The sequence below is a fragment of the Vidua chalybeata genome, chromosome 1 (assembly GCF_026979565.1).
Source record: "Vidua chalybeata isolate OUT-0048 chromosome 1, bVidCha1 merged haplotype, whole genome shotgun sequence".
Lineage (NCBI taxonomy): Eukaryota > Metazoa > Chordata > Aves > Passeriformes > Viduidae > Vidua > Vidua chalybeata.
Window position 1 is genome coordinate 65,635,813 of NC_071530.1, and position 25,441 is coordinate 65,661,253.

Consider the following 25,441-nt stretch of genomic DNA (forward strand, 5'->3'; position numbering starts at 1 on the left):
AGACCCTTTCTCCCAGAACAGAGTAATTTCATACACCGAGAGACCAGATGGCAAAGCTCAAATGTCATATTAGCTTGTTTCTGAAAAATACCCACAGCCCAGGAAAAGACTGGCAAAGCAGAGGGAGCACTGCATATGACACACACCCACTCACCAAAACACAGCTGGCTGGGGTTATTTTTAGACGCGATTTGACAGGGTCCCTTTAGATGTCGTTGGCTTTTGTCAGTTTGTATCACAGAGCGAACGTTGTTTAAACAGAACACATTATTTTTGGCCCGTGAATCACAGGACCCGCTCAGCAGCCTTTTCATGCAAACCACTGAGAGGCCTCTGTTTTTCTCTGCACTGGATTATTGCAAAAAAACCCTTAATCACCAGGTATGGTGATTGGCTTCAAAGATTTGCAAATTAGGAGTAAGCTATCAAATAGCTTCCTAGGGGCTGTAAACCACACAAATCCCATTGCCATTAATGAGGGCTTATGCCACTAAATGATATCTTTCTGTACATACATACACACATATACATACACACACACACACACACACGGAGTGTATAGCCTGGATGGTTTACTCCTGTAGGAGGCACAAGGGATTTCCCCGATGTAACATCCTCGGTAAACCTAACTGGCAGGCAAGCGGGGAGATCTCCTGGGGACCCCTCACTCATCCCTCTGGGAGCCAGCACCCTGGGAGCAGCGGTGGTAATTGCTCAGCTGCAGTTTTAAGGGAGATGCTAGCAGAGGAGCTGTGGGAGTGTTACGAGGGAACTTGAAGCACCAGGGGACTTTTTAAGTGTGGCAGGGAAGGAAAAAAAAAAAGGCAAAGGAAAAAGAGGAAAGGCAGTTTGTTTCAAAGGTCCCAAAGACCTTTCTAAATACGTGTGCCTCGTGGCTAACCACTGCCAGCGGTGACAGGGATCTTCCTGGCTCCTCCGTGGCGGGAGGAGGAACATCCCCATCCCTGAGCTCAGCTCCTACGTAGGCTCGTGGTTCCCCAGTCACGCTGGGCTGCGGGCAGCCCTCCTCCAGCCCTGGAGCACCACCAGCACCCTGAGTCACACGCTGCTGGGGCCGGGCGCCTCGGCCAGCAGACCGCAGCCTGCGCAATGCTCGGGGAAAGCAAAACAAAAACAAGCCACACGGTCCCCCGCCCCGCTCCCACCCAAGGATGGGTTCGAAATGATTCGCAGCTGTTGCACAAAACTGTCAGCTTTCGGCTGCATCAGTCCCTTCTCAGCGCCGAGGGGACGGGACGGGAGGGCAAGGGAAAAGCAAAGCTCCGAGGAGGGCACAGCTCTGGGAAACCCAGTCCTCCCGCTGGGCCATCCCAGTGCTTACTGGCTTTCCTCGGCTTGTGCACATTCAGACCCACTCTTTTAGAATGGCAGGATCATCCAAAATCATGACATGTGTGTAGAAATGAAAGGAATGCAAGTGTTCAGGTTTTTTTTTAAACTCATATCTGCAGATTCGCTTCTGCTCTAAATAAAAATAAAAAAAAATAAAAAAAAAAAAAAAAAAAAAAAAAAAAAAAACCCCACATAGTTTCCATGTACCAAGTTGAAACAAAATAATGCAGCGTTTGCTCTTTTGCACTGGGGATTTCCAGGATCTTCCTTCCACCACCAGGACCGGCCCCGAACGCTGCTGCTCTGCCCGGCACAGCTGGAGCCTGTGTCAGGGCCCCGGGCAAAGGGCAGGGCACCAGTGGGCGGTCTCCAAAATAAACTCAGCTGCGGCCACATTTCCTCCTCACGGCCCTTTCCGTCACAAGGCAGGAGCTGTGCCCAGCCCTGTCTAGCCCCATTTTTCTTAACCGAGGCAAACAGTACTGCAGTTTGTCCAAAAGGGGTAAAAAGAAGGCGGTGGGGAGGGATGGAGCAGAGCCCAAAAAAACAATGAGGCTGTGAGGGACAAGAGGCAGGATTAAAACAACAACAGTCATTTCCAGGATAAAAATGGTAACTCCTGAGAAAAGATGGCTTAGAAAGTCTCCAGGCAGATGGAAAGTCTCAAAACTTTCTTTTTCTTTATTAGAAAAAAAAAAAAAAATAGGAAAGAAAACAGAAGGAGAAGCCCCATCTAATGCTCCCTATTTTGAAGACCACTTTCCCAGTGTGGCAGCAGCAGTCCTTGCCTTCACTGGCTGCACTGCCCTGTGGAGCAGGCACTGAACATCACACCCCAGTAACATGTCTGAGCCCAACTCTGCACCCATTTCAATTTACGCCATCATTCCAGCATCCCAAATTCAACCATTCCAGAAGAGCCCAAGAGGTACCTGTGGTGGGAAGCTCAGGATAAGGGGGCCTGAGGTTGCAGGTGAGGCACTGGCCCTACCACACACAGGTCACATCACCTTTCCTCACTGTACTCACAACAAACAGTGAACAAAACAAATGTGTTCAAGTCTCAGGGGAAAGTCTGGGACAGGTACTGGACAAGGGCTCAAAGCAATAGCAAAAAGAGGGCTGCGAACACAAGGTTGGATAGTTGGTTCTTTTCCCCTAGCAAACATTTCCATTTTGTTCACCTTCTGATGACACATGGTCTCCTTTGTACAGTGCTGTTGGAATCTTGGCCCTCTTCAGCATCTTCTTTGAAAGACATATCATCATCTGGGATTTGTGGATAACTTATCCACTTAAAAAAATACACATTACATACAATTACTGCTGTAGCTTAATAGGAATTGTATTCTCTCCAAAATAAGCACTCTGGGCCAGTGAGCTTCAAGTGACTTTCAAGCAAGGTTTACCAAAACAGAAACAAAAGTGAAAGATGATACCTACTTTCTGTACTTCCCAAATAAAACAGTTTTGTCCTCAGTGGAAGGTTTGACCAGAAACACAGGAAAGATAGGATTACATGGAGTCTCTCACATTTTAGGGGGGGGGTGGGGAGATGCTACTGAGAGAGGAAAAGTCTAATTACTGTCTGCTGTTTCTTCTCAACAGTTGAGAAACAAGAGAAATGAGTTAGTTTTGACACTGGGGACACACAGACCTCAGCAGGTTCCAGGGAGTAGCATCAAGAGAGCTTTTCCTGAGGTCCTTGGGAAAAAAAAAAAAAAAAAAAAAAAAAAAAAAAAACAAAACAAAACAAAAAAAAACAAAAAAAAAAAAAAAAAAAAAAAAAAAAAAAAAAAAAAAAAAAAACCAAACCACCAACACATGAGAGCAAAGGAATTAACACTTTTATGCAGAGCAAGCATCCACACAGGCAGCTGCTAAGATGACCTAATTTTGGGGGCAGGTCAGGTCCTGGGTTTGGGGACAAGGCTGATATGTGTATGCTTTGTCTTTTTCATTAATGTCTAATTCCAGTTCCAGCTCCAGATCCTTAGCAGCACACTGGAAATATACTGATTTACTCAAGCTTTCAATTCACCCTGCTTTGGGTAGGGGCTAAGCCAAAGAAAAAAGCAAGCTACAGGTGAAATATGAGTTCTGACTGAAGAGTGATTATCAATCACCAGGGTCTCATACAGGAGTCTGATGCAGACAGACTCTTCCTTCCATCATGTCAGCTGATAGAAATGGAGTAACCCATGGAAGGCCATTCAGCATGTCATCCACACACATGGACATTATATATTAAAATAAACACAGGACTCCAGAAGACAGAATGCCCCTCCCTGCTTCACCAAGCATATTCCTTGAATATGCAGTACATATTCCTTTAAGGAATCAGTATCCAAAGGTAACAAGGCCATTCTGAACTGCTGCTCCTGACCTAACTACCTACTTGCACAGGTGATCTTCCATATATGAAAAGCAAAATATTTTGGAAAAAGTAATGATCCAGCTTCCTGGAGATTGTTTGCTGTTTCCTCTTTCCATCCCTTTAGGCTGCTTTGTCCCTTGCCCTCCTACTTTCTTCCTGTAGTTCTCATTATATTTTTGAATCCTTGACTTCACCTTTTCTTGCCAGCTACACTTGTCTCAGTGGCCTAAATTCAAATCTAGACATTGAGACTCATTGAAAGAGAAGGTACACTCAGTGAAACCAATTACATAGAACAGACAGCTTATTTCTCCACCATAAGAAGACACTTTAAGTAAATTTTAAGAGTCCATACATGTCCCACAGAATTATATGGCTAACTTCAGATTTGCAACATCAATCCTCAAGCTCATAATTTAAAGATGCCCAGATCACTGCACTACTGAGTCAGTTCAGAATCCACTTAAATCTATGTTCTCCTACGTGTTTCCATATGTATTTCTGGCATTATTTCATATTTTTTTCTATGTATTTAGAAAAAACACCAAGGAGTAAACAAGATATCCATTTGCTGTTGGCTGTATGCATTCAAAGTCCCAACATTGAAATGCAAGGCTCCTGTTGTAGATTAAAAGAAGGGCTTCTGTTCTTGGACCTTGTCTGCTTCTCCCTACTGTACAAGGCTTGCTAGCAAAATCTGTTATCTTCTCTCTCCTGTAAGCTGGAGCCACTACTGGAGTGGCTTCTGCAAGTCCTGCATAGCCATGAATTTTGTGGAGTCACTTGGAAGTCACAAACTAGTTCTGTGGAAGAAAGAGCTTTGGGGCAGCTTAACTTTTTTTTAATTATTTTTTTAAAATTATCTGATTACTCCCCATAGATGACATTTCCACTAATCTGTAGCAAAGTCTTCACATGCCTTACTTTCATGTTGCTGAGAAACAAGCTTCTGTTCCGTGAAGGTGCAAACCACCTTTGTTGCGGCTCAGATTGCTCAATATTTTATGCTTCAATTTCACTCTGCTCAAGATCTCCTCTGGAACTGGCTTCTGGCAGAGCAATGCAAAGCTGCACTAACAAATCCCTCTGCCAGCTGCGGGTCCCAAACCTGTATAAGCTGTCCTGGGAAGGAGCCCTTCCAGTCCTTTGCATGGCCTCTCCTAATTGACTTTCACTGTGCTCATGGAAACCATCTCCAGCATGATCCAGCCTTCGCTACCTCCATGGATGCTGCCCTGTTTGGCTGTGTGCACACACCCCATCAGGATGCATTTCAGGGCTCCACTGGAAGGACACTCAGGCATGTGGCAGGAGGGAAGTTCAACAGAAGGCCTCATCTGGATAGCCAGGGGAGCAGGGCTTCAGAGTGCAGCACTTTCTACCTCCCACACAGTACAGATGCAGCCCAGGTGGCTCAGAGTTTTTATTACTGCACTGATGGAGAAGCTTGAAGGAATGTAGATTTGGACAGTCTGGAAGTCATTATCCCATGGTGCTGTCTTTAGAGTAGCTATTCTGCCTTGGACAAGCTCCCTGAAAATATACACAGGCTAACTCTTATGCAATAATAAATGAAATAGAGCTTTACACAAAAATAGCAATTGCCAGGATATATAGATTTGTGTTTGAGGGAATATGCATTTGCTGAATTACAAGAACTGTTGTGGAAAGCAAAGATGCTCTGCTCAAGGTTGTTACGAAATATCTGCAAAGAACCAGAGGCCCAACTTCATTCAGCACAGACCTTCCTTGTGCTGTGCAGTCAGCAATATTCACATGTGATACTTGACCTTCCTGAACCGCATACTTTACAGCTCGATTTTTTTTTTTTAATGCAAAAATAAAAGCAAAAAAGACACTTCAAAGCATCCTCAGCATGTGCTGCAGGCATGTGCCACATCCTAGCTACAGCTAGTGGGATTGAACTAGACACTATCAGCAGACAGTAGTTTGTTCCAGTCACTGGGGTCTCAGCAAAGCCTTTCTTCTGGAAGAGCATCAGTTTGCTTCAGCTCTCACACCAAGCTGGCTAACAGGTTACAAAGCTTATAACCTTTTACATATAAAGAGTGTGTTTTTTGCATTTTCCAGTCCTATACAGAGCAAAAGTTCTTTCCCCTTTGAGTATCCTAAAACACATTCAATTTTGAGTTCGGAAACTTACCTCTCAACGGAGAGGAGAGAAAGACAAAGAAAAGGGTAAAAGCAAAATATGTGAAACTGTGAAGGCTCATCCTTTTGATGTGGCAGCCTCTGTTCCTCCCATTGTTGTGTGAACTGTTGTGTTTTGTGCATGTCGCTTCCTTTAACCAATTAAATTTGCTATTTGGTTATTCCTCAGTTGTCATCCTCCACTGTTTTGCTCCTGGTTTCATCATGAAGAAATACTGGCCAGTTTCCCAGCACCAAGCCCACTTAGCTGACACCACCACCTTTCCTTTCATCCAGGGTAGTCTGAACCAGGTTCTCTTACTCCACAATGACTACAGCAGTTAGTGAGAAGAGCAGTGGCATCTAGATTCATGCTTATTGTATGAGTGCACCAGCAGGCATGAGGAAAGAAGCACAGACTGCTGATACATGGGTGTGAGAGCTCCTGCCACCCAAGTCAGTGGCACAACACCGAGCTAAAAACCGAGGGCACAGGCAAGCTCTGGGCTCTCAGCATCAGCACAACATCACCTACTTTTCCCCCTGTGCTTTCTGCATACGTGCTGGGCTAAACTCCAGGGATTAATTTACCACCCACTGTGCAGTTTTGCAGAGGAGGAAGGGATCAAAGATTAGTTCAACAACATGAAGTTGTCACTAATGACGCAGAGGCCGATATTTCCTCTTGGCAGCCCGGAGTGCCGAGAGGGCTGGTGCTGGCACCTCCTTAGGTGACACCAGCACTGCTCTCTGTGCCAGAGTAGCACCACTGGAAGGCAGCACTGCCCACCATTACCCATATACATTTGGCTGCAAGAAAAGCTCCAGGCGTGGTATCCCAAGAAAATGCCAGCTCAACTTGCATGAGGCCAGTGCTGATGGTACTCAGGGAAAGCCTCATCCAGAACTGAGATACTTTTAATTATTTTTACACTCTTATCCTCCCCCCGCCATGTATTTTCCTGTCTCGATCACCAGCACTGAAAGGAGTCATCACAAGTCTGACTCCTGCTTTCAGACACCTGCGGCAGCACCACTTAGCATCAGCCCATGTTAGCATGGGACAAAATTTGTGAAGAAACAAAACTCTCTGAACTCCTAACTGTTCTTTGTCTTTTTACCAGCTTCCATCTAATGCATCTAATGCAGCACACCTGCACTGCTTGTCTAGACACTCTGGCTTCCTTTTTCAAAGCAAGGAAGATGACACCCTCCTTCCTTAAAGGGTCTTAGAACACACAGAGAGAAAGCAGTACAGTGCATTACTGCTGAGTGCTACAATTAAACACCAGCAGAAAGCTTCTGAAGAAAACAAGCAGACAGCTCTGTCGTGCACTCTGCAGATGAACTCAAGCTCACTGCCAAACACAAGCAGTTCTCTTGCTGTGTGAACAATAAACAGTAGAATTAACTGATAACCAGCATCTTGAATTTGGCAAAGGCCCGCTTTTTTTTCCACCCCCACTTTTAGGAAGCAAGAATGCATGAAAACTCCAAGGCTTTGAGATGGAAAGTGAACAGCAAAAATTGCCCCCCTTCACCAGCTGATCCCAGAAACATAGAGGTATACAAACTACCTATGTTTTCACTAGGCAGCTAAAACACATGACTGAGAAGGTTCAGATTCTGCAAACACATTTAGTGTTAATGAAGCACAGCATGATTTCAGAGAGCAGGGAAAAGGAGGCAGCACAAGAGTTTCATACCAAATGGCCTTATTCCAATCTCAGATTCCTCACAAATACATCTGATTATCTGACCAGTAATCAAATGAAATGTTACAAAAACTGGAGGCACTTCTCCTCAGCACTGAAAATAGCTGTAAGGAAAGGAAATGTGCCAATGCGCATCATGTAATGGAACTGACAGTAGCAGAAGGAAATTTTAGGTGTATGAAAAAGTGGATTTTTTGGGGAGTAATTTTTGTCTTTTTTTCCCTCCCTCTTCCCCTCACTCAAGTTCATTTCTACACAGGATAACTCCTGAAGGATAACACTTTGTTATGGGAGACAGTCTTATGAACAGCTATGGCAAAATGCCCTGTGAGAAGCCACCACTAAATCAATCCAGTCCATGAAATTGTGACATGCTAAATCAAGTAAAGAGGCCCTGGATGCAGATACAAAGGTAAGCCACAGCTGCTACAGGAAGCACAGGGCTCCCCATTGCCTCTTACTCCCCTGCAAAGGGCAAGCTCAAGCTGTGCCCCAAGCACAGCCTGCAAAGCAAGAGACGGGCTCAGAAGCAGAAAGAAAGTGCTTGTACTGCCACCTCCCTCACATGTAGCACTGCTAGAGCACAGCTATACTGTAGGTGGGTGCTCTGGGCCAGAACTTGGTCATGCCTGGCACAGCTCTTTGGGCAATACACATTGCCTCTGCACTTTAAGAAGGTAGGAGAAGCCACCCAGGGAGGAAGACCTGTGAAAATTAGGAGCTGCAGTGAGCATGGATACATGTGACAACTAAGAAGAAGTTGGAGGAAGTTGATTGACATCCTTAGAAAGGTGCTAGTGTTAGGAAACATCTTTATGTAGGGATTACCACGGTCTTGGTGATCAGGATAAGAAGAAATTAAGAGGAGGCAGTAGGCCACTTCAGCTTGGGGAAGCAGGGCAGGGCTTGCCTCTTCCCCATCCCATCTTCACCAAAGAGGCAAGCAAATTCAGAGAACTTCCCAGGATAAAGGGTCTGAATAATAGGGGCAATTTGCCATCTCTTCACAGTTGCTGGTGAAGAACAACCATTGGTATCACACACAGCTTCCACAGCAGGATTTGCTTTTTTGTTTGAGAACGGGGAGATGAAGAGCAGCATTGACTTGGCAAACCCAACATTTGCCCAGCTAGAGTCTGATTGCCATGGCAATGCCTCCCTGCAGAGCTGAGCAGAGGGGGTTTAGGCTGTGCCTGAGCCGGAATAGCCCTTTGAGTAACCCCTGCTCCAGCGAGGGCCTACTAGCAGCTGACTGCTCAGTGCACAAGTAGGGTTCAGAGCCACAAGCTGTGTCACACACTGCTGATATTTTTTGTGAAAACCACAGCAGCAGCTCTTGTGTAGAAAATCCACTCTCTGTACCCATTCCTTGAACAGCAGTCAGACCAACCCACTGGTTCAAACTTCATTATTCTGTTAACAAGTTGCTAGCATCATTAAAACACTACAACCTTTGTTTTATCCTGTCTTTGACATTCTGAAAAAATTACTTTGTTCTTCAGTGTTGGTAGTGAGCAGGAACTGGACATGAATTTGGTGTACAAAGGATATTAGTGTCCCTAGGGAGAGGAGATCCTTGTACTTGCCTCTCCAGCCAACTTGCAAGGTCCCGGCATCTAGTGGGGTTTAGGAAATTCTTGGCATTTACAAATGTTTTATAACCCACTGAGGCATCCATCAAGATGATACCGGTGGTGGGAAGCAAACCAGCACCTCTTCAACATCTCTTGCAGAATTATGTCCTTTCCTCCAACATGATTCAGAGGTTATCAGGACTTTATGGGGATAATCATTAATTTACATTTCAGCAGAAGATTTCCATGTGACCGGAACACCATTTCAGTGCTCTGGATTCCCCTTCTCCATGCACATGGCAGGGATAAGCAGTTCCATGCTCTGCTCTGCATTTGTTTCATAAGTACCAAAGGTTGTGAAAACAGATTTAGGTACTATACTAATACACACTATAGATCGGACTTTATCTTATTATCTAATATTATCTAAGATAGAGTTGAACATAAGTGACACCAATTCAGCAAGCACTTAGTGGAATCAGTGCTGGATCTCTATTGCCTTGTATGTGGAATAATTACTTATGGTTATAAATAGACCGCATTAGGAGTAACATGATATGCAATATGTTATCAAACACACATCTATTTACAAGACCAGTTCTTGACCCCCCTCTAGAAAGGCCAAAGAAAAAAAAAATAAATTCATATAAATGCATATCTTAGGTTTCCCAACAAAATTGTCTAGAAGGACAGAGTCTAAGAACCAGTTATACTTTGTGTATGCAGGATAAATACATTGGCATTTTTTCTGTAGTACACAGTGGTGTGTTTTCTTCACTCCGAACTTCAGGCTGTTTGTGCACAATATTTTTAAATAGTCAAATATGAATTTTGTTTCTCTGACAGAAAAGGGAAAAGGTAAAATTAGGAAGCAACTTATATATCCTTTTAGAAAAAGTATATAAGTTCTTGGAAGCTGTTGAAAATGAGTTAAAAACATGCCTTTTATTTCTAAACAATATTAACCTTGCCAAGAGAGAGCACACTTTTGGGGTTTTGTGGTAAGGTAAACAATTACTAATTTCCCCTATGAGTAGGAGATAATGAGATAAGCAAGCATTTTTCTGATAAAATGTTTCTTAATTTCAACCTATCTACTTTTAGAATCCAAGTTGTTAGCTGAAAAGGTTTTGTTTTGATTAATGTCATAATTCTCGTTCACTTAAGAGTCAGAAATGTCAAATCATTGTTACATAGGAAGTTTTGGGCTTGGATCAAAGTGACATTTCATTTAGCAGTCTGAATAAACACACAGTTTAAAAGCCAACTCAATGAGAAGGAGAAACTCTGAAATCTAAGCAAATACTTCCAACTACTGAATCCAATTTCTGCTTGTACACAAATCATCCCTTTGGGACTGAGAAATCCCTCTGAATTTTGGCTTTTTGGAACAACCTTTTAATTCAATTCAGAACAAAGACATCAAGATGAGGTAAGCCATTTCCTGCCTTCTCCTTAAAAATACATATTAAAAATATTAATATTACACAAGAGAGAGGAGAGGTGCATGCAGAAGGGTGCATAAGCTGTCTAAGAACTGTAAAATTTTCCTGCTTGCCACACACAGTTTAGGTAGATGTTGCAGCATTGCTTATTCTCAGACTTGTAGTGAAATCTTTCAGGATATTTTTAATCAATCTTCATTACTTGTTGCTATCACTGCTGCATTGCTGGGCAAAGCCCTCAGCTTTTATTAGAAGTTAAAATATTTTTACATTTGTTACTTGCACGGCTGCGAAGAAAAGTTAACTCAACCAGAACTCCCAGAAGCTACCAAAGCCCAAGACAAATAAAACCAGAGAGAATTAAGTCTTGTGAATTACACCAACCATATAACTTTGCCTCAGGATTTGATGATGACTGGAGCAGACTATGTGGAGCTAGCAATTTTGTCAATTATGTTTCATTTCACACATTGGGGCTGTCATAGAATGAATTGTCATTGTAGATGTCCCTGGGGACATAGAGCTCAGGCAGCCTCACACTACATGCTAAAAAGCTTTCTCAGACAGGGCTTGTCAGAAAATACATCTTCCACACAGAGCCCCGCACTACCTGCAGCTGAGCCAGAAGGAGAGAAGCAGAGCCCCCAGACACATTCACATTCTGCACAGAGGATGCTGCACAAGAACAGCCCCGGGCCCCCCTTGCAAGGAATGCTGCCCCTAATGCAAGCCAGCTGACAACAGCAGTAAATTAAAAACAACCAAACTGGGAAATCTACATGTGAAATAGCAGAACGGTGTCAAGGACAGAAACACGCATCAAAAAACTAGAAGAAAGATGTACTTGCCCAACTCCTTGTGGTTTTTCTCCTTACAAAATCACTCTGGCAGAAGCAAGACCCCCTTCTGTACCAGTCTCGTATTCTTAGATAGTGCCTAGAAAGGAGAGCTAGGCACAAAGATGGGTTTTTTTAAGTCCCCAAACCTTTCCTAGACTTTTACATGGCTTTGAGTCTGTTCCTATGACTTGATCCTAACTGCTCTCACTTGCCAGTAATTTCCTGCCTTGCTCTCACTCATTTTGCCATCACTGGATGCTGCCATGGCAGCGAGGAAGCCTTGCCAGTGCAAAAATATTGAAGAAGATTTGAAAGGCACCTATCTGGTCCCTAAACAAATTGTCAGATGTGAGGAAGCAAGAATATTTGTTTCTATCAGCTGCTTCATTAGCTCAGGTTGAGGTGGTAATTAAACACTATTATGATAATGATGGACTTAACTGGGGGCTGCTTGATGGCCTGGAAATACCATGCCCATCAGTGAAGACACACAATTATCTAAGATATTGCCACTTTGCACTGTTTGCTGTCACCTCTGTACCTGAACCATATTAATAACATGAGTGAGTCAAACCCATTTCAGTGCAGCCAAGCAAGATGGCCTAAATCACTCTCATAGATTTGGGAATGAGCAGAGGACGTTTTGTGGACACGAGGTGATTTACGTCTCCAGTCACTTGTTCCATTCTTCAGCTGAACCATGTTAATGAACTAACTGGGAGCTCCCAGTTTGCTTCAGCACAAAGTCAGCCATTGCTGCACAAATCAGATGAGCCCCTGAAGTGGATTGGGAGCATTGTCAGAGTGTGTGAATGTGGCTCAGCTCCAGGGGAGAAGCAGATGCAAGCTGGGGTGTGGTACCAAGCAGATGGAAAATGGTATTTCCCTAAACAGTCCCACTAGATCTGCAGCAGCACATCTGCTGCACCCCAGTGTGCACCTTCTTCCTTTTTCCACTCACTGCAAAAAGATGTGGGCTGAAATCCCCTATTCCACTGAACCTTCAGTTGATCTTCATACCCATGGAGAGATGACATAAGATATGACCTTTCCCGTGTATTTGCTTGCTACATCACACTGGCTGTGGAATAAGAAAGACTCCGTGAAGTGTGGAGTGTTGGATTTCAGATCCTATTTGGTGCTCATGCTTTCTTCGCAATGTTTCTGCATCCAAATTTTATCCCTTAGCTAGGCTGAAGGGAATGTATCTTCGTTCTTGTGTATGGGAAAACAAAGCAGATGGTCTCAGTCTGAGGGACAGATGTCCACATCAGAAAACTGTCACCGCACTTGACACCTTCCCAGCCATACTGGCCAAAATCCTCCAGAAAAGAAAAAACACACCTTGCAGTTTTGCATATATTTACATTCATTTGCATGCATTCAGGCACCTACTGAGCAGAATGCTCAGCCTTCCCATTTCTTAAGTTGCACTCAACCTCAGAAAGACTGGTGTGAAGATTACTTTTTAAAAGAGCTGACTGCCTGGTGACTTTGGTATGCAAGCTATTAATAAAAAGGACCCTTCCATGCCAGTGTCCTATTCTCTTCCTGCCTTTTGTCACAGGGATGAGTGTATTCTCTTTCTTTCTTCACAAGGAAGAGCATCTCATAATGGCAGTGCCCCACCCAGAAATTCTGTAAAGGCAAAAGAAAACCATTTCTTCTAGATTTTCTAGGACATGAGCAAAGCATTTGACACTGTCCCACATGACATCATCCTTGTCGCTAAACTGGAGAGACACAAATTTGACAGAGGAACCACTCAGTGGATAAGGAATTGACTGAATAGTTGGAAAGAGCTGTGGTCAACAGCTCAGTGTTCAAGTGGACAGCAGTGGAAGTGGCATTCCTAAAGGGTTGGTATCAAGACCAGTGCTACTTAACATCTCTGTCGGTGACACGGACAGTGGGATTGAGTGTACTCTCAGCAAGTTTGCTGCAGACACCAAGCTGTGTGGTGCAGTCAGCACACTTGAGGGAAGGGATGGCATCCAGAGAGACCTGGACAGGCTGGACAGATGGGACTGTGCAAACCTCATGAAGTCCAGCAAGGCCAAGTGCAAAGTCCTACACCTGGGTCAGGGCAATCCAAGCACAAGTACAGGCTGGGGGAGAATGGATTGAGAGCAGCCCTGAAAGAAGGTCTGGGAGTTGTTAACGAGAAGCTCAGCATGGCCTGGAAATGTTCATTTACAGCCCAGAAAGCCAAATGTATCCTGGGCTGCAAAAAAAGTAGTGTGGCCATCAGATCAAAGGAAGTGATTCTGCCCCCCTATGCCACCCTCATGAGACCCCACCATTCCTGCTGAATGCTGGAGACTCATGAGAGTGGCATAGCAGGGTAGAATCACTTCCTTTGACCTGATGGCCACACTACTTTGACCTGATGGACACACTACCCCCCTCCTCTGTTCATAAGAAGGACATGGACCTGTTGTACAAGTCCAGAGAAAGCCACAAAGATCCTCAGAGGGCTGGAGCAGCTGGAGTTGTTCAGCCTGGAGAAGTGAAGGCTCCAGGGCAGCCTTCCAGTGCCTAAAGGGGGTTCTGCAAGAGAGCTGGAGAGGGACTTCTTACAAGGGCATTTGATGACAGGATAAGGGGGAATGGCTTTAAACTGACAGAGGAGGGGTTTAACTTAACTATTAGGAAGAAATACTTCATTGGTGGTGAGGCACTGGAACAGGCTGCCCAGAGAAGTTGTAGATGCCCCATCCCTTCAAGTGCTCGAGGCCAGGCTGGATGCGGCTTTGAGCAACCTGCTCTGGTAGAAGATGTCCTTCCTATAACAGGGGAGATGGAACTAGATGATCTTTAAGGTCCCTTCCTACCCCAAAAAATTCTAGGATTCTGTGATTATATGAAAAGACTGGTGACATTGTCAGAGTACAAAAAACAAAATCCCATCTTGTTTTCCTTTTTTTTTTTCCCCTTTTTTCCTGGCAGTGTGTTTTCTCTCCCAACCTCAAACAACCACGGAAGGCTCTACATCTTTATTTTTCATAAGTAAGGCAGCAACAATTCACTGGGATTGTGGTGGCTGGAATGCCTGGGGGATCTGGATGCGGGCAATCTGAATTAGGGGAGAAGTCAATGAAACACAGGAGAATACTGAAATGCCTTAGCGTGAGGTCTGTTGCCCAACATGCAGGCACATTGCTGTCTGAATTCATAGGAAATTATCCCACATGGAGCCTTGCATCCAGTAGGAGGGGAGGGGAAAAAGCCAGATAAAAACAAACCAAACCATAACACAGCAGATTGCTCAATACCATCTGTAGGCCAGTTAAAAGGGGAGGAAAAAGAGATCTCCTAATGCAGTCTGCTTGGCCAAAGCTGAGCCCTGCCCACCGGGCAATGTCTGCAGGGGCAGGAAGAGCATCCTGCCTCCCCATCCTGCATGAGGAAGGTCCAGCTATGGGCTGGGGTGTGATCCATGCTCCCCATCAAGGCCCCTGAGAAACACTCAGATGGTAATTACTGCTGAGAGTGCAGCAGTTATGACGACTCTGTGTTTTCCAGTGCTAGTTATGACTGCTTGGTGAGGCAGGAGGAGAGGGAAAAGCAACCATTCTCATGGGATTTTTTTTTGTTTGCTTCATTTTAGGGTCATTTTGTGTTGGTTCTTCTCTTCTTCTGGGCCCTGATGATGCGGTGATGTTGTGCCAGTGAAGAAGGGCTGTCTGAAGGTGAATGGCAGCAAATAAAGCAGCAGAGAGGCAAGACACGCTGCTCAGCACTTCCTGTTTGTCACCCAAGGCCTTTGCCCTGTGTCTCCATCCCTGCCAGAGCTTCAGAGTGACTTAGGGTTTATCCAACCTGCCATGCACAGCTGTGACGAATTCCAGCTGCTGGGCGCAGCATAAAGGTGGCAGAGCCTTTTCCCACAAAGAAATGTCAGCAGCCAGAGAGATTTTCAGCCCCAAGGACCTTTGCCTATGAATCCTGTCAGCTTCCTTGCTACCTCCATAGCCTATAAACAAATCAACTAGGTTTTTCTTTCACAGACATTTCCCACTTCTTTCTTTGTCACGGGGCAAAAACAGTCACAGAGGCTTCCCAAGCTGAGCTGGGGACATGGCTGCACACACAGCTACAAGTGAGGAAAATGTTGCTTGTTTTCACTCTCTACCCAACACATGACAGCCTGTTACACAAAATCAGCAGCAAAACTCCCCCTCCCCACTTTTGCAAAAAAATAAGCCAACCCAAAACTTATATAACTCTGAGACTAATCTTTGTTAATCTTGAGCAAGGCATATAAATCCAGGGAATAAGCCTATTCTTCTCATCCCCCCTACCCCCAGCCTATCTGTAAAGTGAAAAGGAAAACAAGTAGAAGCAAAATTCACAGCCTTGTGGTTTTTCCTTTTGACTAGAGCAAAGTGACATTGTGTCCCGAGACTGCTCTGAAGTAAACCGTCCTGCCTTGCCTTATCCCATGCACTGAGCACCTTAAGAGAAAAGCTGCTTTCAGAGCAGCTGTCAGTTGCTCTTGGCTGAAGCATGGAAATCTCTACTCTTGCCACGTACCACTGCCTTGCTTTTGTCTGGTACTTTTTTGTTGCCTATTCCATCACACATGTGAAAACAGAGGAGCGGCCATCTGAAGTGTTCCTTTACGGTGGGCAGTGGAAATATTTGACAGTCCTCAATCTGGTAAGCAAATTGTGTTGTACAGTGATACCAATATGTCTATTTGTTTGTCTGCCATCTGCGCCTCAAGACATATGCAGCTGGTGTATTTGCTGCTGTTAAACTGCTTCCTTTGGTGGTTTTTACCCCAAAGGAAACTAAGGAGGGATTTGTACTTGTGCTGTGAAATGTATTCACAGGTTTCATGCAGAAAGAATATTGACTGGTGAGATGCTTGGTTTTCAGAAAGTACTTTGAAGCTAGCTGCCTCCTTGTAAAAGAGACATTGTCAGTGAGGAAAAGGACAGAAAAGTGGGGGTATGGCCTGCCAGGACACATACAAGTTTGGTGCCTGTTTTCTAACCCTTGATTCAAAACATTTCAACACTGCTTGGAGTTTTACTTCAATTTTTTTAATAGGCTTTTATGTCCTCTAAATTACAAGAAAAGGGAAACAAAGCAGACCACCGTGCTAATTTAGCCATTCAGAGTACCTGCTTCATTTGACAATCAGTTGAGAACACAAGGGAAAGAAATACCAGCCTGTGGAGAGAGGTGCTTGTGATATTATTACATGAGTTTCATCAGTGCTTTCAACTGGTTGTACATTTCCTAAAAGCACATGGAAAAAGAGAGACTGTAATGTCTTCTGGTTCTTCTGGTGCTATCATTTCACAGGATAGAAATCAAAGTGAAAGTACATGAGATACCCAGGGGAGAAGGCTTGTTCAGAGTCCAAGGCGTTCATCAGCAGCTCGGGGAAGTAGTGCTGTTGGGGTGGAAAGACCAGGCTTGTGGCGAGATTTCCTGTGAGGGAAAAATTTCAGGCACACTTGCTAATTTGAAGGATGACTGCAGGGACCTACATAGCCTTTCATCCATTCTGTGTGACCATCAGAGTCAAATATCAGTGAGAGGTCTGGTCTGGGGCATGTTTGTCTTTTACCCTTCAGAAGGAGACACCCTATGCTGGAGTTTAGTGGAAGCCTAAATGCTCCCCAGCTCCAAGTGGGGCTTTTGGAGACCTTCAGGGAGGTGTGGAATTTGGTTCTCTTCCATCCTCAACCATTCTGTGACTCTGTGAAACATTTGCAACCAAGAGGCAGTGAATGGCAAGTGAAGTGACCACAACAACCCAGGGATTCTGGGAGCTCCAGCGCTCTCCTCAGTGGCCAAGCCAGCTGTGGAAGGATGAGGACATATATATATCACTGCAGTCAGGTGGCATTTGTACTGCTAATTGCAATGTTGTCTGTTTATCAGTATTGCCATTTTTGGGGAATAACTGAGCCCACTAAAATACCACCCATACTTTCAGGCAAAATAGCATCTCCACCCCCATCCCCTGGCACCATTATACTGAGATTTACCACTCAGCTCTAAAGCATGGGATCAAAAGAACAAAGCAAGTAACCAATCTCCCAATATTTTGGGATGAAGAAATCCTCACTGAAATTGTCATCCAGCTTCCCTTAGTGACCAGCAGTGGATGGTGAGGGAAAGGCTGCGCAGGGCAAGAGCATGTACAAGCATGAACTGAAGTTTCCATAGCTTTACTGTCCCACTAGCATATCCAGCCAAAAAATAAATCCAGGCTAAGGTAGCTAATATCCATTCAAAGCCTTCCTTTCATCTACCTGAAGGAAAAACATGCCTGTTCATACTTATGGTACTTTCCCTATCCCCTGTACAATGAGGCAAGCGTGCCTTGTGTGAAAGAGCAGTTCATTTTGTTGGTGTAAACCTGCTTCCTTAACAACTGAGCTGGATGCCTCATTATTTCTGTGTTGTAATCTAATCATCCATCCCTGCTCACGTTTTCTTTGCCACTCATTAGAGTGGCATTAAATTATCCTCTCAGTTACTGTTTTCTGCAGGCTGTAAATCCAAGCCTTTTTCATTTCTCTTCACAAAGGGTTGCTTCTTTCATTAAAGCATCCATGTCACCCTTTACAGCAGTTTTTCAAGTTTCAGGAGGGAGTAGGTGGGGCAGGCTGCAGTGGTCAAGTTATGAGCATATATGGGTTTATACAGTGGCCTAAAGGTGTTTCCTTGTTTGTAGTTTAATTCTTTTTGACTACTCTTATCTCTCTATTTGTCTTTTTTGATCACTGATAGGCAACGAGACAGCAAACTGAGGGAGCTATCCACACTGAGTCTAATATTTCTTTACTGGATGGTGACAGCTAATATAGAACCCACTGTTGAAAAATATATAATTTAAGCTGCTTTTTAATATTTTTCTTAAATGCTTTACATTGCACTTATCAACACTGCTTTTTGCCTACTATTTGATCACTCAGGCACTCAGTATCCTGAGATTCTTTGGCAATTTTGCAGTCAGGTCGCTTTGACAGGGAGAAAAACTCCATCAGATTCATGAAAGTGTACCACCTCAGTATTTGCTCCCTTTGCCAGCTCATTTACAGATTTCCTGAACAGCTCAGGACTTACTAAATCTCCATCAGTGAGGGCTCTTGCACCACTTCCCCAGTCTTTTGACTCACAGATTTTAACCACTCATTGATCTGATCCCAATGCTAAAATGGAGCTGCCAGCCAATAGGGCTGAAGGTTTGGGCTGAAGATATTGCCTATCTCATGCAGAAAACGTGGCAATGGGTAAGGGAGTGCAAAATTACTCCTTCATGGATGGTAGTCCTTTTTCTTGAGAGATTTATTTATTTCAAGAAAGGATTGCCAAAAAATGAAGAGGCATTAGGGAAATAAATGCTGTCACCCCCTTCTCATGCTGAACTGGGTAGCATTTATTGGTAAAGTGGCAGCAAAAAGGTGTGAAAAGGTTCTTGAACTGCTGTATAAGAGAGGAAGAGGGTGAGAAGACAACATGTCCTACATGCTGTGGTGCTCTCTGTGGGGCTCCACTGGACTTAAAGGACTCATCCCATGGTCTGGCATTAAGCCACTCCCTGTTGTTGCTGAGGAACATTGAGGAACAAGAGGTGCCTGTCAACCACACTTGTCCATTGGGTGCACATCTAATGCACTGAATTTCTGTCAGTCTGGACACAGCCCTAGAAAACACCTGGGGATGTTGGGAACTATGGTTGTGAGGAAGAGGAGCAGGCAAAATCTTCACACTGGGCTGCTCTAGTTCAGTGGATCTGATGTGCTGGGCAGTGCCTTGGAAGCTTCCCCAGAGCCAGGAACACAGAGACAGGCTTTGTCCAGCTCTTCTGCCTGGGTCTTGCCAGATTGGGATTGCCTGGGTTCTGGCACTGGCTGTCTGAATCACTTGGAAATTTTCCCTCTAAAATTTCTCTTATTTCTTTGGAATAGCATTTTAAATTGTCTTTCTGTGGAAAGCTGTTCTGGCTGCCTCACCATGATCTGAAATAGAAATACTGGGAAAAGTAACATTATCTGGGGATGGAAATGCTGCTTGTCTCCCAGTTTTGCTGTAGACATGCTGGAAGAATTCCTTCTAGATAGTACCCTCTTTTAGCACCTCATTCAATTCCTTGTTAGTCATGTGGCTCTCCCGAGAGAGCTACATCTCTGACATTGCTTCAGATTCATCTTCTTAATGATAATAGCAATCAAAATTCAGTAAGGAAATATTTTTGTAGGGGAAAAAAAAAGGATAAGTAGGCTTTGTATCAAAGAGGTTCTTTGACCCATTATTGAAGAAGCAGAAATGACAGATAAAACCAGTTTTGTATTAATTTCATTCATCTGTGACATAAAACAGTGCAAGCGGAATCATTCATTGCCTGAAATATCTGAGCTCATAAAAATCTACTCACAGCTGTAAATCCATTAGTAAATCACTGCATAATGAACACACTGCACCTTTAAAAACTATTAATTGTGTTCCTGCCTCAGTTTATTCCTTACACTTTTGTCTTTCATAATGGAAATACTTTTCAATTGTCCTGAAAACTGCTTTGTATTTATTTCAGAACAGGCCCACTATTTAGTAAAGATATTTTCCAAGACACTATCATGTGAATGGATGTGTGTCTATGCTAAATGTTGACTTTTATGTCTAATAACTTGCTCAGAATATTGGATTTATCCCTCCCTAAAGGGCAGAGCTTGGAGCCCGATTTATTTGTACTAGTTGGAGATTTCAATATACACATATGGCAAGATCTTATACACAAAAGTAAATCATGTCAGGTTAGTTAAACAGAAACACCCTTTTGATCAGTGCACCAGATAAAAATTGAGCTTTGTCTTTGTCACCGTGAGTCTCAGTTTGGAAAATTGATCTGGCAAAATTAAATGTTTCTACAGCACCCAGCACCATGGAAGTCTGCAGGGTCTAGAGGGGAAAGCAGCCTCTCTCCAGCAGGGATAATCATATCCATATTCTCCTCTTTGGGTTAATCATTAGCTTTCTGAATGCTTCCAGTCTTCCTTCTGTTCGTGTGGGAACACTTTAGGGAATCCTTTCTATTTACAGCCAGTGGATTTATATTCCATGAGCGCCTGCAATGGATTTGAGTGCCAGCACTGCTGCTTGGGAAATTCACAGGACATCTGGAATAATTTGATGTTTTCACTTTTTTTTTTTTTTTTATGTCAACATTTTTCCTTTAATGGAGGGCTACAAGACTTGGATGCACCTTTCTTAGAAGAATAACCCCAGTGGGTTTGGAGCTCGGATTTTAATCTACTGGGAGTGTACAATGCCAGACTGCGCAGTACTAGGGATGATCCTAGCTAAGTTTATTTTTCTGGTTTGAAAAATACTTGTATAACCTTCCATTGCTCTTGAAAATACAGGGTGAGGACTAAATTGTCTGAAACACCTTTGAATCTATGGTGATGAACAAGGGTAGATGTGCAGCAGCATAAGTTCAAGCTCCTGAGGCTGAGTTCAGACTTCTTCAGGAGTTGTTCTTCTCCATGTTTAGCAGGAGAAATGGGTCAGGTTACACATTCAGATAAGAATTTTCCATACAGAAGATAACATTGTCCTCCCCTGTGAATAACAGAATATTTACCAGGCTGAGAATGTGGCTGTTTTGGGACTGTTTCTTTTCAGTAATGTTTATTTTAGTTAATTTTGAAGCGGGGAAAGAAGCAGCCTATCCCTGTCCCATGATTAATGTAAGGCTGACCATGAACAAGATAATAATAGCCCCATCCTCTGGGAACCAGGCTTCTCCCTAATTGCTTTATTGGCAATTAGTCACTATGTGTCACTGGACTGTCACCACCCTCACGTTCATTTTTCATGCCTTTTACAGAAAGTTACTGCTGACTCTACAGGGTGTAACAAGAGCTTCTGTTTATTACCAGGCTTTTCTTAGCTCTTTGAGAACTCAGTATTGGTGTCCTGGTGAGGCCAAGGATTGGGACAGACACTTGGGCTGAACTTGTGTTTGTGCACACTGCACCCCAGCATGGACTTTACTGAACAGACCCATGACTTGGATGGCTGAATCCCTACTGACTGAAGTACTGCCTGCTAATTGTGATAATGGGGAGGGAAAAAATCACACACAAAAGAGCTGCTTTGGGTGCCTGAAAATTGAACAAAAACCTCAGTGGGTTCTGATGAAGCTGCTTGGGTTTTTTTTTTTTTTTTTTTTTATGTAAAGATATGTCTATTCATCCTAGGCCTTGATAGGAAACATGTGGCTTTGCAGCTGAACTGGGTGATGCACAACCTCTGGTCCCTGGTCTTGGGTGATCCTGGGCCAGTTACTCAGCCTGTGTCAGCACTATCCTACCTCCACTGCTGTGGGTCTGCACAGGGAGGAGGACAATCCAACAGTGGTACTTACTGTCGTGGGTCTCTGGGTTGTGGAAAGGATAGGGAAGGAAGACTGTATCTTTTCCATGTGCTGGGAAGAAATAAAATGTTTAGGGATGGTTGCAGATAACTTCAAACTATGGAAATTTTGTTGCCCAGGAAGACTCAGTTTGACAACTGAGAAGCCCTTGTTTGACAACATGGATGGTGAAATCATAGTCTCCTCCTCCCCTCATGTATTTTGATAATAAAGGAATTTCTTATGGAAAAACATTGCACTAATCCTGTCCCCTCCCAAGCACCACCCTTTTCAGCTTCTTCAGAAACTGATGAAATAACCAGCCACAACTTCAGAGACTTTGCTCTAAATAAATATCTGAGTCAGAGTAAGATCATGGTAAAAGAGATCTCATCCTGAAAACTGTAGCCCTCTTTCCATTTAAGCATCACTAGTTGATCCAGTGTTTGCAGTAGGCTGCATTTCCCACTTTGCATTACTCTAGGACAACCTAGCCTTAAAAAGAAGAGGTCACCCCATGAGCTAAGTGAACTGAACTGACTTGATGCTAAATGCAGACAGTGGGAGAAGTATTTTTCTGCAAGGTTCTATTCTGCCTTTGCGTGTCTGACAAATCTGGTTCATCTTGATTTGCTGTGTAGTGTTAGGAGAGAAAAATTAAGCAATTAGAAAAGCAACATTGGTTTAAACCACAATATTATGACAATTTTACACGTAATTTGGAGAACTCTGTTTTGTTGCTGTGCATGTATCTAATTCTTTACCAAATCATCCTAGTGTCCTCCCAAAAAATCCCACCCTCACTACCTATAAATGATTTAAAGAAAGAAGGAAAAAAACTTCAAAACACAACCTCCCAATCCTAAAATTCATTAGCTATAAATAGTTTCATTTAAACTTAAATAAAACTTCATTTTTAGTTGCCGATGTCTGGATCTTTGCTTCTAAGCACTTGAAATCCTTTCTTGAATCCCTCTGAGTTCAGCAAAAGAGGTTCTGTTTTTGTAACTTCTGCACCTAATTCTCACCTTAGATCATTTTGAGCTACTTGGCACTAAGATCAGCTGCACTGTGAGTCCCTAGAAAGAAGAACCTGTGTTGGCTAAATAGTGGAAAAGCTATCTAGTAATTGCTTTACAGGAAATATGTCCTTGCATAATTTGTTCTCTCCTGCTCAGATATATACAGTGGTCAACCTTTAACATAGGAAGTGTGATGGAGGTGGCTTTCAACGTGTCCCTTCACTTCACCCATCTGAATTGCATTACACATCTCTGTTTAATTTATTAACTGGGATACCATTAAAGTTATCTCCTGACCAACTTTATTGAATCAGCTTGGGTTAGTAAAAGAGATTTAGCCAACAGCTATTTCCCTCACACAGGCTTGCAGCTCATGAACAAAACAGCTCCCTGAAGAGCAAGAACAGATTTCATTGAGGAACATGCTAATGAAAGCTGGATGAGTTTCCCTCATCAGGTGTAATTACTTTAGGTTTTGCAGGCTGTCTTCTATGGGGTGTCCTTCCTGGCTGATGTGTTGAGACTAATTAAGAAACTGCGATGTGCTAAGTGTATAATTTCCAGCAGAGACCTTCTTTTCAGTGTCCTGGCTTTCCCAGTGTCCACAGTAAGTACTCTTTGTCTCTGTATGTGAAAATAACATTTGCATAAATGATTAGGGGTGTATAGCATCAAAAGTATGTGTATTAAATAGATAAGAACTAAGGGCTTTCTTTTACCATTGAATTTGGAATGGTTTTGGACCATTTAGAAGAAGAAACAATGCTGAGCCTGTCGTGGTTGGGAGCAAAGCCTCTTGCACAAACATTAGGGTTGCTGTCCTCAAGTGGACACAGATTGACCCCAAAGGGTGAATGAGATGTAACCTCTCTGTTAATCTCATGGTCCAAATAAATAGCTGTGGATTTATCAACTTAGGGCTTTTCTCTAAAGGGCAGCACAGGTCAGGAGGACACGAGAGGGTACCTAAGAGGCAGCAAAACCTCACATCTCCTTCTTTGATGCCAGAATAGCTTTAAATAAGCACTGGAGAGAAACAGATTCATGGAAAAATAATTACAGTCACAGCCTACGCCAGATTCATCATGGATCACCTACTCCCTCACAGACAATGCTGTTTTATCAAAATGCTGTGGGCTGGACAGGAACTGATGGGTTATTTACACATGTAGGTACACTCTGTAAGAGTGATGCCTGCAGCCACCACTGAATCTCAGAGGGCTGAGAAATACTGCTTAAACATGGTCCACAAGCAGCTCAGCTAGCTAGCTCCATAAAAAAGCCCTGCCAGGGATGGAGTCAGAGTGTTCACCATGCTGTTCTCATATCCCACCATGCATCCTCACCATGCCTGCAGGACTGTGGCACAGTCTCCCTCTTCCAGCATCTCACACCCCTGATTTCTAACCCCAAGCACAAAGTGTGCTCAAATACAAAGCCAGGCCAAAAATTACTAATCAGCTTCTAGGTATCAGTAACTGACAACAGGGACCGTTTCCTCCAGTTAAGTTGTCCCACTGTAATTCCTGATTTATTGGGGAAAAAAATGGGTTCCCACAGTGTGCAGCTTTCACCTGCAATTTAGGAATTAGTCTTATGAGTTGTGAAGGTAAAGGGTAAGTTTATGTGAACTGCCTTATCAAGATCTGTTTTTACTTTGTTACTGAGCAAAACAAAAGCTTGACAGACAGTCCCTTGAGGAGAACTACTTGACCATCAAAAGATTCCATCTGCAAAGGGAAAGGAAAATAGGAAAAAAAAAAAGCAGCAGCTAATCTCAGATTCCACAGAAAATGTCAGTGTTGGCAGTTTATAAAGCAGGGTTTTTTTTTTCTCTCAGTATCAACACAGAACACTGCATCTCTGAGTAAATGTGAGATAACATGAGTTTATCTGGCAGTGTCATCATTTTTCATGTAAAAAAGCATGGGGACATTTTGCCTTCTCAGAAATGAAAGCACTAACCAAATCCTTTCAGTTACATTTGTCTTCCATTTTTAAATTTCTTTCACTTTGCATTTTGGTTCCAGTTTGTGTGTATATCCTTTTGGACACTGTATACCTACAACCGAGAGCTGGTTTACCCCAAAAGCCTTGATGGAGTCATCCCGCTCTGGTTAAATCATGCTATGGTGAGTAAGAAACACCTCAGCCTCTTGCAGAGAAAAGGGAGACTTTGCGACGTGTACCCCACCACTGTATTGTGCCATTTTCCAGAAGAGCTTCACAGCTTTTCCGTTCTCACCTCCTCCTTCCTGCTTATCTGAATCTGATGTTGAGCTGTACGCAGCAATCAGATGCATGTGCTTGAAGCTGCCTCAAGAAGCCTTTTAGCACACAAGGAACGTCAGTTAATCGGTGCTTGTCAAACCACTGAAGTCAATGAAATGATGTGTAGTCATAAGGAAAGAAAATCTCACTTATTGTAGCTCAAAAAAGAAACTGTGTCTGCTAACAGAAGTCTGTGAAATACAAAATGGCTGTGAATGTAACAAAGCAGCCCTTAATTTTTAAAAAAGGTGGAATAACAAAAGAGAATCTGACAGCTCTACAGCTAATAAACTAATGTGTGCACAGCTTT

The 25,441-nt window shown here is 43.4% G+C and overlaps 1 protein-coding gene across 1 annotated transcript in view; it reads left to right on the forward strand.

Annotated features, from left to right (window-relative positions):
- Nucleotides 1-15,963: 15,963 nt before the first annotated feature.
- ADTRP (androgen dependent TFPI regulating protein) overlaps nt 15,964-25,441 on the forward strand; it is a 29,125-nt gene continuing 19,647 nt past the window's right edge. The window contains exons 1-3 of the mRNA XM_053955303.1: nt 15,964-16,116; nt 23,333-23,467; nt 24,891-24,992. Of these exons, the coding sequence (XP_053811278.1) occupies nt 15,964-16,116; nt 23,333-23,467; nt 24,891-24,992 (390 nt within the window). The remainder of the gene's footprint in view (nt 16,117-23,332; nt 23,468-24,890; nt 24,993-25,441) is intronic.